The 15687-nt window shown below is 36.0% G+C and overlaps 1 protein-coding gene across 1 annotated transcript in view; it reads left to right on the top strand.

Annotated features, from left to right (window-relative positions):
- Positions 1–15687, top strand: part of LOC120538099 (lysine-specific demethylase 2A-like) — an 81236-nt gene that overhangs the window by 55594 nt on the left and 9955 nt on the right. Inside the window, exons 12-17 of the mRNA XM_039767529.1 lie at positions 1597–1674; positions 2057–2323; positions 4471–4605; positions 6035–6127; positions 6861–7172; positions 12629–12664. Of these exons, the coding sequence (XP_039623463.1) occupies positions 1597–1674; positions 2057–2323; positions 4471–4605; positions 6035–6127; positions 6861–7172; positions 12629–12664 (921 nt within the window). The remainder of the gene's footprint in view (positions 1–1596; positions 1675–2056; positions 2324–4470; positions 4606–6034; positions 6128–6860; positions 7173–12628; positions 12665–15687) is intronic.

A 15687-nucleotide genomic window follows, 5' to 3' on the forward strand; every position in this document is an offset into this window, starting at 1 on the left:
AATGCACGTGTGCTTCAGTAAGAGAAAATATTGAGCAGGCATGTAATATGTAATCAAGGGACAAGAACTGAACAGATGGGTTTCCATCTTCCTACCCCATTTATCCAGGGTAGAGTTGTTGTGCAGCAGTAGCCTATTCCAACAACCATTGGGAGCAAGGCAGGAAAAGCATCTAGACAGAGTGCAAGTCCCATTGCAGGGTGAACACATATGCACTGGCCACTTCAGCAGTGCCACTATTTGAACTGGCATCTGAACTGGCATCTGGCTATTTGTTACCAGCCATGGTAAAACATAACCGCTGCAGCAGCAAAAAGTACAAATATAAGCAGAATAATATTGCTTGAATGCAGGGGACTTGTTGGGATCTCAATACTCCACTAATGAGGAAGGGGTTGTGGGTTTTTGCCAAATAAACAGGAAATGTATTCTTACCTCAAAAAATACATTTTTAAGAATCTATAATAAAACAATGAAAGGAAACTAGAAATAATTATCACAAGGATGTCTTATAAACACAAAAGGTATGTTTTCTTAAATCAAAACCTTTGCATCTTTGAAGTTGGATGCATTCAGTATGTTTTAAGGAGTTTTCATTCTCCTATGGACAAGTGTACCTCTTTATCCCCATTAGAAACTGCAAGATCACAAAAGGTATTTTTAATAATTATAAAAACAAATTCACTTTAGAGCACAATTTTTTTTATGGCAAATGAATATATACCTTGATTGTGAGAAAATAACCTCAGCTTGCACCATTTTTGCAACACACATTTTATTGTTTTGGAAACAATAATCAGTTATATCTGATTTGTGCTGCAGCTGGAAATTTTGGCTTATTTGTTAGATTGGATTGGACCTCAGTGGATACAAACATTAATTTAAAACATATGCATTTTCCACACTTTTTTTTCTATTAAGTTATCTACATAATCCTTTTAATGCCTGTCTATTTTACAGCAGCACATGCCAATATGTGTTTTAAAAGTCCAAAATGTATATCCCTACCTTTATAACTGCACAATTCTTACTTAGCTTGTGGTTATATCTGATAGCTTTTACATTTTGTTCACACGATTCCAGTACATGTTGACTATAAATGTCACTTTTTATGATGTGCAGTTAATTATATTCTATTTAGTTGCAAAATAAGTAATGAACCATCCATGGATTGTATTCTGTAGCTGTGTTGACAAAATGGCTACATGATCTTATTCTCTATCTTAAATAAAATAATTTTGGTTTGTTTTATGTACTTTTAATCAGAAGAAGTGACTGGAGCAGACTGATCATGAAGTTTCTTGTCCAGTGCTACTAAAGCGTTCATTTTCTTTGTCTGTTCTACAGTATTCTCTTTACTGGTCTGTTTCAAGAATCTGAGTAAAAAAACGGAACACTAAGATATAATTTTTTTATGACAAATATTTGTCTTCAGTCCATCTCTGTATACCTGCAAATGTATTTGAAAAATGATTGACTAATTTACAAAGTTTTGTTTTGCCATTTCTGATTGAGCCTTAACTGTCATATCCCAAGGAGGTGCCCATTTGGTGAAATAAACTGCTGATGGTTTCTGTTTTTTGTCATCTTATGCAGAAATTGTTAGAGGAGCATAGTAATGATGACCTGGAATTAGCCTGTACAGGGATCCCAATTGTCAAGTGGCCTAAGAGGGTATGTGTTTCTGTTATCTTATTTGTGAGTTTATTAATGTCTTGTGTTTCACTGTACGCATAGCTGTGTAGTAAAGAAAACACTTAAGTTGTGTATGGTATCTTGTTTGTGTTGCTTTCTGATGAGCTGTTTATTGGTAATACATGTTTGTATTTGTTATTTTGGACACATGTACTCGCACATTCTAAATATTACTTCATTAAACAAATGCCAGATGGGGAAAAAAAATCAAAAATGGAATTTGTGAAAAATTTGTTTATCAAATTTGTATGATTGCATTTAGTTAGTCTTAATCAACCTCAAGTCTAGAATATCTTGGCTTAATATTTTTTTTTTCCCTACAATTTTACTTAATCAGAATAAATAACTGTTTTCTCTACAGCCCCCCTCCTATCAGCCGCCTACCCCCCTCCCAGTGGGGCGACCCAAGATGAATATATATCCAACTGGCTCCAGGCCTGTTCGGTCTAACTTGGGGGGTGGCTCCCGTAGCAGTGTATCTGTGCTACGACGGCGAAGGGTGCGGTGTCGAAAGTGTGCAGCTTGTACCCGCCGGGAGTGCGGTGAATGTAATTTCTGCCGTGACATGAAGAAGAATGGAGGCCCAGGCCGCCTTAAGCAGTCATGTGTACTGCGTCAGTGTCTTTCTGTAAGTACCTGTCAGCTCTCTGTAATAAAAAGATGTTGTCTAAAAGGGTTGTCAGTTTATATATTTAATTATTATATATATAATTAAAATTTATATATTTAATGTTTGATACACAGGACTAGGTATTCCTACTATTTAGTCATAACTAATATAGCCCATTCAAGAGAATTTTAATATACTGTATACCTATAGCATGTCCACATGCATGTAAGTTCTACTGTATCACAGTGATACTTGGACATATACTCCCACATATTCTCATCAACTGTATGGTGTGTATACAGCAGACACACCCTTTACAGTACACCCATACAGACAGTATACACTGAGTTATACATACAGAGAAACATATCTGTAGAGATAGAGAAATAGGAGTGCATATTAAACACGCTAAATATACATAGTTGTAGATATTTACTAACATCTGTGTATCTGTACTGTTTACACTAAAGTACTGTGCAAACAGCTGAGCCTATTTAGAAAAATTATTTTAAAAGCTAGTTGTCTTATCATGTTTTATTTGCTTGAGAAAGCACCATCTCTCTATTATCATAAAAAAATCTTAGGACGAGACAATATGTGACTTTTTGAAGAGACTTTTTGGAAGGAAGTCCCATGAGACTGAGACTTTTACCATGAGATTCCTTTCGAGTCACAACATACTTACAACTATTTTCATACAAGACCATGGTCATTAGGTGCATTCCGGCACTTAACCTGGACAGACACCAATCCATTAAAGGGCTCACTTACACAAACACATACACACTCGCACACTTACAAAGATCCAGTTTAGAATCACCCATTCATCTAAATATGGCAGTGAGAAACGATGAAGTCAATCGAATTAACGTGAAAATGATTGATCGGTTACACGGCAAATTGATTAAATGTGTATCAATAGACTATGCTGAAGCAGTTGGTGGTGATCGTGCGGAAGATGAAAACATCAATTTACAATATCCCATAGAATATCTACAAGCGTTAAAACAGTCTGGTCTTCCACTGGCCAAATTACTGTGGAAAGAAGGATGTATCGTAATGTTATTGCATAATTTATGGACTTTGCAATGGAACAAGATTAGTTGTATTAAAAATTGGTCGAACAATTCTAACGTTAAATTTTAACAGGCGACAAGAAAGGTAATGTAGTACATATTCCACGAATAACATTAAACACAAAAGGAGATCTTGATGTGCCATTCGTATTAAAATGTTTACAGTTTCCCGTGAGAATCGCTTTTGCTAAGACAATTAACAAATCACAGTGACAAACCTTCAAAAAAGTCAGTTTATTTATGAGAGAGAAAGAAACGATATTCACTTATGGCCAGTTATATGTTGTGTTGTCACGATGTAAATCTAAACACGGAATCAAAATTCAATGCGATCTTGAAGAAAAGTTAATTCCAAATATTGTTTTAACTGATGTTTTAAAATAATGAAAATAATGCATATGTAACAATTCCCATGAAAATAACACTCTTTGAATTGTATATCCGGTTAACCAAACCCGGGGGTTGGCGAGCAAACCGAGAAGGGACGGAGCCTCCTAGTACAATTAGAATAAAAGCTAATAAACCTTGAATTGTTAATTTTCTGTATCATTGTACTTTCCAAAAGGTTACTGATATTTTCTGAGAATTTTTCAAGAATAACACCAGTTTTATTTCTCAAACTCTCTTCACAGCACCACATTTGTAAATTTGTAAAATTACACAACTAGCACACTTGATTCAAATTGAATTGCACTCTAAGGGAGACCCCAAAAAATGCTGACGTAAAAAGAATGTCTTTTGTTTCTATCTTTTTAACATATTAATATTTATTTCTCTTTATTTTAATGTTATATAGTGTTTACACAGTCACTAGACCTCTTATTGTCCAGATAACTAGCTTAATATTTTATTTTTTGGGGTTTCTAAGACTTTATCATAGTACTGTATATACTGTATGGGTAACTAGATTGCTAATCCTTTGTGTTTCTGAGCAAGCTGTTGGCAGGTCCCAGACATTCAGATAACTTTTTTCCAACTGAAACCACTACAGTAAATAAATCATCGCTTTATTGCCATTAATAAACATTTAAAGTTTATTCAAATGCTTCTCTGCTTTTTTTTTTCTCTCCTCTCTCTTCTTTGTCACAGCCGGGGCTACCACTTTCTGCAGTCTGTGCAGCTTGTAATGAGGGCACCCAAGATCCTGAGGAGGCAACTGACTTGTCACTGACCCTAATGGAATGTTCTTCCTGCTCTGAAATTATGCATCCAAAGTGTATAGATGTAAGATATTCACATTAATATTTAAATCTTTTTGTGATAGCAAGCAGTGGATAATCATTTTGGGAATCTCAAATCTATATAAAGCAATTCATATTCAAAAGCAAAAGCTGATGTGATTGCAAGCATAGTTTTTCTCCTAATCCTTTTTCTTTTTACAATTGAACCTGATCTGATTTGTTATTGGGTAAAAAAAATCTTAACAAACCAAAGCTATGAGGTTTTTTTCTCATTAAACAAAATGAGAAATAACAGACACATTTTTGGTTTTTATTTTTTTATTACAGTGGCTTGAAAATCGCCATTTTAAAAAGCATTTTCAGTGTCAAGAAAGCATATTTAGCTACCTCAACCAAAATGTGTCTTGTGGAGGCTTTTGGCTTGATGCATGATTCGTCAAACAAAAGCAAAATTAAAAATTGTTATATGCGTTTTATTTTTGCAGAATCTGCACAGGCAGAAAAAGTCTAGTCTAGTTTAATCCTGTATGTTATCCTTTGCTTACTGGCTGCTGCACATGCTTGATCTACCTTCGGCCAGCCTTTTTTTAAAAATAAACTATAACCTATGCCTGTCCTGCTTAGTTTTGTGTTGTTTTATATGTTTACTTAGTAGCATAATTTTTAAGCTGCTGTTAATAAGAGTGTATGCAAAACAAAAAACATAATGAGTAGGGAATACTTAAAGATCATTTTAATGTAACATTTAGTTCTTCCAGTGGCTTCTTTTGGGAAACATGAATAGACTCCCCATGCCATGACTTAAATAAAACTTGGATGGGCCCTAACTTTGTTTGCATCCTTGCAAAGACACAAAGCCGAGGACTGGTTAGGGGGGCAGGTTGTGGAGGACTGAACTAACAAGAGCATTTATCTTGTTTGTCATCAAGGGGAATTTTGTACAAGTTTCATAGTTTCGTTTTTTCTCTTTGATCTTGTTGCATTCCATACTTAAAAAAGTCCTTTTTTTTGGGAGAATTGTCATTACGTGAGTTGTAAGTGCTATATGCAATAAAGCAAAAATAATAATGAAGCATCTGAAAGCACATTAAATACACATGTGTAGTGTATAGTATCACTTATAACTTTTTAGCATTTGTTCAAAAATATTCAAACCAGTAATGGCGCACTGTACGATATCGTAGCAGGTCATTTTTTCTTTACCCTAGCGGCCCGTTTCTTCTCTTCTTTCGTCTGCATCTTTTCACGTTCAAACTGATTAAGTCAGTGTTTTTGTTGCAATTATTTAGTACGTTTAACACTATATATTGGTTTTTTAGGTGTTGTTTAGTTCTGTGTATGAGACCAAAATGTCATATATTCTAGTATTGCAATTTAGGACAGTTGCAGATTACATAACTTAAAAAAATCATGTAATTTCATAGTCTTACTGCTTGAAAAAGTTCACTCTTTCAATACATCATTTTATGTAGGTTCCAGGAGAAGGCGAAATAAATAAAGATCTACTTAACTGCTGGGTTTGTCCCAAGTGTGTCTTAGCCAGAAGGGAAGAAAGCCAAACAGAGGTATGTTAATGTAACCTGTAAACCAATTAACTAATATTTTATAGAATGACCTAAATGGCACCATCTGAATGTACGTTACAGTGCTGACTGTTTTATATGTATGCAGAATAGGCAAGTCAAGTGATTTGCTAAAGGTCCTATAAAAGGACAGTGGCTGGAGCCAAATCTGTTGCCTTGTGGTTTTTACAGTCTAAATATTTAAGCAGATGACAATTTGTCCCTACTACACACTGATTTGTGGTGAAGGCAAATGTATGACCCATGTCCGTTTAGGGAGCTCAGTGTAGACAAATACTTATTTGGAATCTGTTATAATTAGTCCATTTTTTTTTCTTTCCCAATATTTGTAAAAGAATAATTTTGCAGACCTGTGAGATAAGACTAAGATTTCATTGATTAGTCTAGATCTCTCCAATGTATTAAACATGCAGTAAAATGTTCCACTGTCATTTAAAATACTACACGTGTCTGAAATAAATTGAGATTCATTATGGCACGTGTAAGAGTAAAGTAGATTTAAAAAAAAAAAAAAACTACACTGCAGAATCAGAAAGAAAATGCTCACAAGTATATGCAGTTTAAAGAATAGTTGTAATATGGTGGTCTGCAAAAAAAACAAGCCAGAAAGAAATATGTCCTTACTGAAAATAGCATGCAAAACAAATTACAGTGTGTTATAAAATACAGTATGGTCTTAGAATTAAAATTGTTTTCCCTTTTTCTATTTAAATAGTCTGAGGAAGACAGTGCGTCCCCTGCCAGCCCCGCTTCAGCTGACCTCTCCGCTTCAACGATTGATTATGACAAGCGGGGCCTTCGTGGAAGCAACTCTGAATCCCGTGTTGGAGGAAAGCTGACGGCTAGTCACACAGATGGCAGACGCCGGCACCTACTTCACAATGCCATAAACCAGAATCCTGCATCAGCTGCAGGGCAGAGGCATCGTCGGCTTACACCAGCACAGCAGCAGTATCAGGAGTACCTGCAGCAACGGAAGAGGAAGCTACATACAACCACAAGTCTTGAGCTTCGACACAAAAAGAAGGTCAGTCTTCATTGTATATGTCTGAACAGCAAACCTTATAGATAGCTTTTTGTGTTACTGTTACACAGAAGCTGAAAGATGTAGCTATATATTTTTCCATCCATCCATTATCCAACCCGCTATAACCTAACTACAGGGTCACAGGGGTTCTGCTGGAGCCAATCCCAGCCAACACACACACACCAAGCACACACTTGGGACAATTTAGAATCGCCAGTGCACTTAACCTGCATGTCTTTTGATTGTGGGAGGAAACTGGAGCACCTGGAGGAAACCCACGCAGACATGGAGCGAACATGCAAACTCCACGCAGGGAGTGTTGCCTACTGCGCCACTGTTTCACCCCTGTGTATTTGTCTTTATTTAAATTAAAGGAACACAAGCAAAATAGGGAGACTTGTTGAGTCTTCTCTTCTGTTTTTTGTCTAGTTCTGTTCACAAAGCTCAGAATGCTCACCTTGATTTACAAAATACAGAAACATTAAAATACATGAAATATTTGCGCAATTCAGCATATCCCTGTAAATAAATAGTAACACAGATGTTATTCTGTATTTGCTAATAACCTAAGCCAAAAATTGTCCAGATGACAGAGGAGAACAAAAATGTAGATAGTCTTTCTTCTGAGAAGTATATTTTTGGTAGAGGTCTGTTGTCCTTTTCAGTAAACAGAGTCACTGACTTTCGAAAAGAGCAACTAACAGTTAACATTCTTAATCTTATTTCATGGACAGAAGCAGTACATTGATCAAGTAGCAATGACACCAGCTGGCCACAGCCAGTTACTTGAAGGAAATATAGAATACAGAAAGTAGATTAATGGTTGGCAGCGATTGTCACCTTTTTATTTTTGTTGAACCAATAATAAAATGTGTCATAATTTCAATATAACCTTCATAATTATTCTGGATGTAAATGCTAATTTAAATGGAACATTCATTTTCACCTTTTTGTTGAACCAATAATAAAACCAGTCATGATTTCAAAATAAACTGTATACTTATTCTGGATTTAAATGTTAATTCAGATGGAACATTCATTGCACTAACAGTCAAAATATTGTACAGTATGTGTATTCTTTAGCTTAAGACTCTACCATCTCCAGTATCGTTGTGTATCCTTTTCTATATGAGACCAGTGCACACAATAGAAAAAACTTACTTAGACATACAGTATATTTATAAAATGGCTATAATTGTAATTTTTTTTTTTTATTAATAACAGTTTTGAACATACTTGCCATTTTGTATCTACTTTTGACTATGGGCCACGTGAGCTTGGTGACAGATAATTGCTTGCCAAGATATTTCTGAGGGATCACTAGTTTTTTCCCCTATTTTTTATCCTTTTGTAAAAGCTCTAAAGTCGTATGAATAATTTTACATTAAATTCACCTACTGATACACAATGATGCCTTCTGGTGGTGCAAGGCTTTCCCACGAAGAAGTCTCCTACCTGAAAAAGAAATATCCTTACATAAAAAAGGCACACCCTTGAGAATCTGTGGCTTTAACTTGAAGTCAATGGCAGCTGAAGAGAAATTGGCTATGAAGGACTCCAGCCTAAAAGCTCTGCTGGGTGAATTCTGGTCTCTCTGTGCACGTTAAGGAAGTTGAGGATGAGCAAAGAAGGATCTCAAGGGAGTTTGGGAAACTGACTATAAGCTTAGACCATAATGGGGAAAAAATACTTGAGCATCAGGTGTCTTCCTTGAACACTAGGCTGATGCATCCATCCATCCATTTTCCAACCCGCTGAATCCGAACACGGGGTCACGGTTGTCTGCTGGAGCCAATCCCAGCCAACACAGGGCACAAGGCAGGAATCCAATCCCGGGCAGGGTACCAACCCACCGCAGTAGGCTGATACACCTCGAAGTAAAACTCATTGCAATAATTTACATATTCTGGGAATACTGGAGAATGTCGAAAGTGATCATGCCAATGATTTTGTTAAAAGTTACTGCCCATGCTCTTCTTCAGCTCTGTTTGGCTTTGGTCATGCAGTAGAAAGATGTTAATACATTTATAACTAGGCCCATGATTCCTTGGGCTCTAGACTGCTAATTCTGAAATTTCTCTGCTTTATGGGCGGGCAAACTTTCCTGTGTGAAGCCCAGAAAAATAACAGGTTGTCATATAGTGTGTGCTATCTGAGGTATTACAGTTGGGTGGGTGTTCAGTAGGCATATCTTGCCCTCTTTAGCAAAAGATCCAAGTGAAAGTATCTTTCTTTCCTACAAGAGCCAACATTTGGTTGAGCCTGAACATGAGACTGACTATATTAAAACTTAACTAAACTGCATGAAATCAAAATTAAGATCTATTGTGTGTGAGCGCATGCTAAACCTTACATCTCAGGTGCTAAACCTAGTGAGTTAATCATCTTTAATCTCTGAAGATGTTGGGCATGTGCATCCATTTCTGCTATTCAGATAAGGTCGGGTAAACTAATTCACAGTTCCCTTTTAATTAGAGTTTTCACAAGTCTTGCTCAAATATGTTCCCTGAATGCCATTGCCTTTTTTTCCGCCTGCACGTCTTTCATTTAGAAACTCCCTCTTCCAAAGTCAATTTTTTTTTTAATTCGACTCTGCTTAAACCATTTGCACCAGTGGTCAATGGGGTATCTGGCTGCTATACAGAAAAATGTGGTGATTTGTACAGTTAGTTCAGAGTCCGGAGCCCTTTGGTCACTGCCTCAATCCTATTTGCAGCTGTTCTTCTGAGCTGGCTCTGGTGCTGCTTAAATTCTTGATGAGTTACTCCTTTTTTTTTTTCTTTCTTTTAAGGCTAATCTGTTTTTTTTTTTTTCTTCTTTTAAAATTCCATCTTGCAGGTAATGAATATGCAGATCTTTATTTGGATGCACACTTCATTACATTTTATTTCCAATCACAATATGATTTTAATAAAAGTCTGAAAACATAATTGACCATTTGGTCAAGGTGAAACAGACTTACTTTGACTGGGGACCTATTAGCCTGATTTTGGTGTCACTACTTGGAAGATTTTTAGTTATTTCAGATGTGCATTTTAATAGAAGTAGGTTTCATTCAAAGCTTAGCCCCGTCTATATAACTGTTTTTTTTAATAACCACCAGAGGGCATCATGCACTCTGAAGTTTACCACGAATGGCATGATTTTCTGAACTTTTTTTTTTTTTTTTTTACACTGTTCTAGTAAAACTCAACATTCATAAAGAATTATAGTTAGACTTGGTAGTTCTGCATATTAATACACTAAAGGGGAGATTATTACCTATAAGGTAAGAGAATCACAATTACTCTGACTCCAAGTGCAAAATCAGTGTTCCGCTATGATTTTGCTTGAAGCAGTTGATCAGAATTCAAGATTCTACATTTTCTACATCTTCTGTTAAAATTCTACATTTTCAAGCTGTTGGGAAGAAGGGCATCTCTGTTTCCATCTGTCCTCCATGACAGTTCAACATGTATTTAGCTCGTGCACACAAACCTATCTTGTAGTCATCAAGTACAAATTAGCTAAACAGTTGGAATAAACAGTCCTAGATCCTTTCATACAAATGTTGTAAACTTTATCATACTTTTAAATAAGAGAAATTAGCATGCTGCATTTGTTTCAATAGCTTACATAATACATAATTACATACAAGCTTTAATAATTGTAAGTTGTTGGCCCTTGTCTCATGGTAAGGTAGAAAAAGCTAAAATAGAAAATAGTTTGGCATTTTTAGCATTATATTTGTTTGTGCTAATGCACTGCCCAAAACATTACTGAAGTCACTGCCTCTTCTTATAGAAGGAAAATGTTTGTGAGAATCATTGATTTATGAATGTTAATGATTGTTAAATAACATACAGACTAATATAAACAAAATACAGGCTATTGGATGCACAGGGCAAACTAACAAATTTAAGTGTTATAAATATAACAACAACAAAATGCAATTCTATAGCACAGTTTCATACAAGGCATGCAGTGCAAAGTGCTTTACAAGACGTCAGCGAAAAAAATGACAGAAATAAAGAAAAAACAACAAATTAGAAATGAGTACATAAATGAAAAAGTTAAATGCCAGAAATAGTAAATAAAAATAAATTACACAATTAAATAACACAGATATGCAAACACAGTCCTTAATTATGGAAGTACAGAATTTTATCGTCCACCTCTTCGCTCTAACCAAAATGAACAACTTCTTTGAACTGAATTTTCAGCACTGCTACTTTATCCAGACTCAAAATACAGTATATGCTTCCGTGTCTATGAATTCTGCTGTGCTTGAATGTGCATACCCAGCAGAATGAAATGAAGAAAACTGTCCCACTACCAAGGGCCTCATGGTATACACCTTAATTGTGATCTGTTTAAAAAAATACCACTTTGTATTGTACCACCAAATAGAAGCAGCATGGATATAGCACTGCTGCCAGTCATTAAGGAAACCAAGGTTTTGGGCCCTGTGTGTTGCCAGCATGGTTGTCCTCCCAGTGTTCCAGATTCCTCCTACAGTCCAAAGACTTGTAGGGTAGGTGAGATGCCATTGCTTAATTGGCCCCTGTGCATGCGTGGGGGGTGTGTGTGTGTGTGTTCATCCTGTGATAGAGTGGCACCCTTTCCAGGTGGTGTATCTGCCTTTCACCTTTTGATTTCTGGGATAGGCTCCAACTGCCCCATGACCCAGCCATGGGGTGGGTATGTTGGGAAGATGGACGGACAGATTGATGCTACAAATAACATCAAACCAGTTGTTCATTATCTGATGTTTGTGGGCAACAGTACATTTTCAGTAAGCCTTCCTTTGTCAGATATGTCACTGTGAAAATTTACATACCTGTAGTGAAAACACAATAATGGAAATTGCCTCCTTGTAACTAGATTAATGAATTACCCTGTAATATTACATTTATCAGTTTCTGTATAAGGCAAAGATGCAGATATATTTCGTCATAAACAGTGGTGTGTTGAGAACCCCTGTTAATCTGGCCATATTCCAGGTGTTTTACTATTTTACCTGACTGTGGTTGCAATCCAGGCTTTGTGGAGGCAATGCAAGAAAGCTATAAATAAACATGATGAAATTTAGCTAGAAGTGACCACAGTTTTTAAACTTGAGCTGAAACCTGATTTGGTAGTATAGCCTGCTGGTCTAGTGTTTCCGTAGCATACCTGTTTTGTGGTAAGACTGAAACAGTCCAGCAGGCAACTAAAGTAATTTTCTCATGGATGTTTAGTTACTGTACATCTTAGTTACTCAAACCTTTGTACTGTGAAGTATAGTAAAGGTAACTATATTAATTTAAAGCAATTTTGAGTACTGATGTTGAAGAGAACATTTTTGGCTCAAGGTTCATTGTATAGAGTTCTTTATTTCTTTCAGGCGTGTATGTGTGTGTGTGCATGGAGTTCCCCCACCGTCTCTTTCTGTCGCAGCTAAAATTCCTTATTGTATTGTTGTTATCTCTTTATAGATGAAACTGGAAAGGGAAAAGCTGTTCTTGCAAGCTGTAAGTATATATTAGTCTATTTATTAAGATTAATATTGAATGTTGATTAAACTAAATCTGAAGTGCATATAATTTTGATGTTATATGTAGCAATATGTGTTATTTTTGCATTTTAATTATGGATAGAAGTGACAATAATCCATAGCACACATAGACAAACTGTTGTCCAAAAATTTTTGTGCATTGATTTTGGCTACTTTTAGTCTTATTAGAGTTGAAGAATTTTTGTGACCAGTGATGGCATTCAAAACATACTATTTTAAAAAAAAAAGGACTTTATCCTGCTTACTGTTTTGTTTTCACACCCAACACATACTGTATTGTTAAATGAATTTCTTGCTAAGAGTAAGCAGGCAGGCATTTACCCTTTTTTGGCCTTTTTGATAAAAGCTTATAAATACCTCTTCTCATGGACATGTGCATAGCAAAGTACATGTTCTGTATTATTAAATATTAGTAATATACTTAATTTAGTGAGTGATTCAACATAGTCTTTCATAGCAGTCTGGTTTTGTTTGTCAGCCCTCCAGTGTTTTCATGGTTAGATTACAGGTGACTATCCCATATGAAGATTTAGTAAATGCTGTATATTCTTTTAAAGAAAAAAGCTGCCAGTTGTTTCATACTTACAAAAGAAGCAGAAACAAAAAAAAGATTTACAAGTGAAGAGGTGGTGCCAGATGGCATTCATTATTCTAGAATTTTAATATACTGTGTATATAAGTGTGTACAATATCTCTCTATTATAAAAGCAAATCCTGGGATGCGACTTTCAAGTCCCGCGAAACAAGACTTTTGCTAGTAGATTTTTTTTTTTTCCTGCACTCCTCTCAACCATGTTCAACCACACACATGGTCTGATCACTTCTCATTCGTGTGAAGCATTTTGTCCGACACACTTCCTCTGCTCTCAGCTCTTATAAATTTTTACGGTTTCCTCATTTTAAGTCATTTATGAAAATTCCTCCGTTTCATTCTTTAAAAAAGTTTTTCTGGACAGTATTGTTATACATACAATCTATTTGTTACATTCGTAATTTTCCATTTCCGGACAATAATTCTATATGTTCTAGATGACATGTCAACGACTAAGCAAAGAAGAAAAGGCAGCGCATTGTGTGTGTATATGTATGTATGTATGTATGTATGTACAGTATATATAAATTTCAGAATATCTTTATTTGGTTTGGTTTATGTTTATTTGTCATATATAGGTTAGCACAGGGTCAACATACAACGAAATGTGTATGACGAGAAAAACAAGTCACTCAGCCTAGATCCAATAAAGCTAAAAAATAATAATAAAAAATTACAAGTTAAAAATAGACTAGCTATATAAAATAAAATGTGTACATTTTAAAAGAAGTTATAGAGCAATATGAGTTGAATGAGCAGCAAGTACAAATGACAGTTATTGCACAGATAATGTTTTATAAGTACAGATGCATATTCCATAAAGTACAGCTGTATTTTCCATTCAGTATTCAGAGTGTATGCAGGTACAGTTTATGTGCGAGTAGTTCAATGTAGGTGAAATGTAATGCAGGTGTTCAGGTGTTGCTGTTGAGGAGTCGAATGGCCTCATGATAAAAATTGTTCTTATGTCTTGTAGTCCGAGCAGCCAGACTCCTGTATCGTCTGCCAGACGGTAACAAGGAGAACAGCAGGTGTGCTGCATGGCTGTGGTCCTTTATGATGCTGCTTGTCTTACGCAAGCACCGATGGATGTAAATGTCTTCAACGGCAGGGAGACACTTGCCCGTGATGTGCTCTGCTGCCTTCACCACTCTCTGTAGTGATTTTCGGCTTCTGGCAGAGCAGCTCCCATACCAGACGGTAATGCAGCCCGTCAGCAGACTCTTGACCACACTCCTATAAAAGTTTGAGGTGATGTTGGCATTCATGCCAAGCTTCCTCAGCCTCCTCAGAAAGTAGAGCCGCTGACGAGCTTTCTTAACCACAGTGTCTATGTGAAGGGTCCACGAGAGATCCTCGGTGATGTTTACTCCGAGGAACTTGAACCTGTTAACCCTTTCAACTTCTACGCCGCTGATGTAGATGGCCTGGTGTTCTCCGCCCTGCTGCTTCTGATAGTCCACAATCATCTCCTTGGTTTTGCTGACGTTAAGAGACAAGTTGTTATCCAGGCACCAATTACTCGGTGCCAGCACCTCCTCTTTGTAGGCCATCTCATCGTTGTCAGTGATAAGGCCTATGATGGTTGCGTTGTCTGCAAACTTGATGATGGTGTTTGTGCCATGTTTTGCAACACAGTGTTGGGTGAACAAGGAATATAAGAGGGGGCAAAGCATACAGCCCTGCAGCACTTCTGTGTTTAAAATGAGTGATGAGGACGTGTGTTTGCCAACTCTCACCACCTGGGGCCTGTTTGTGAGGAAAGAGAAAATCCATCTGCAGATGGTCGTCCCTAACCCAGGGTCATCAGGCTTCAAGATGAGTTTTAAGGGGATGATGGTGTTGAATGCCAAGCTGTAATCTATGAACAGCATTCTTACATATGTATTTCCTCTTTACAGGTGGGTGAGGGCAGTGTTTATTGTTAGCGCAATGGCATCCTCTGTAGATCTGTTTGCTCTGTAAGCAAATTGGAGTGGATGCAGCATGTCGGGAAGGGAGGAGCAGATGTAACCTTTGACCAGTTGCTCGAAGCACTTCATAATGACTTCATAATATATATATATATATATATATATATATATATATATATATATATATATATATATAAAATAGTGGTGAAAAACTGTTAGGTATTTTACTGAGAGTTTTTTGTTTAACAGTACACATACTGGATCAATATTTTATTGTACTAGGTGTATATTCTTTATTTTGTTGGCATGACATTTGATTTGATGAAGAGATAAATATATATATATATATATATATATATATATATATATATATATATATATAATATATATATATATATATATATATATATATATAAATATATATATATATATATATATATATATATATAAAAAATAATGGGGAAAAAAAAAAAC

The sequence above is a fragment of the Polypterus senegalus genome, chromosome 10, assembly GCF_016835505.1.
Source record: "Polypterus senegalus isolate Bchr_013 chromosome 10, ASM1683550v1, whole genome shotgun sequence".
NCBI lineage: Eukaryota > Metazoa > Chordata > Cladistia > Polypteriformes > Polypteridae > Polypterus > Polypterus senegalus.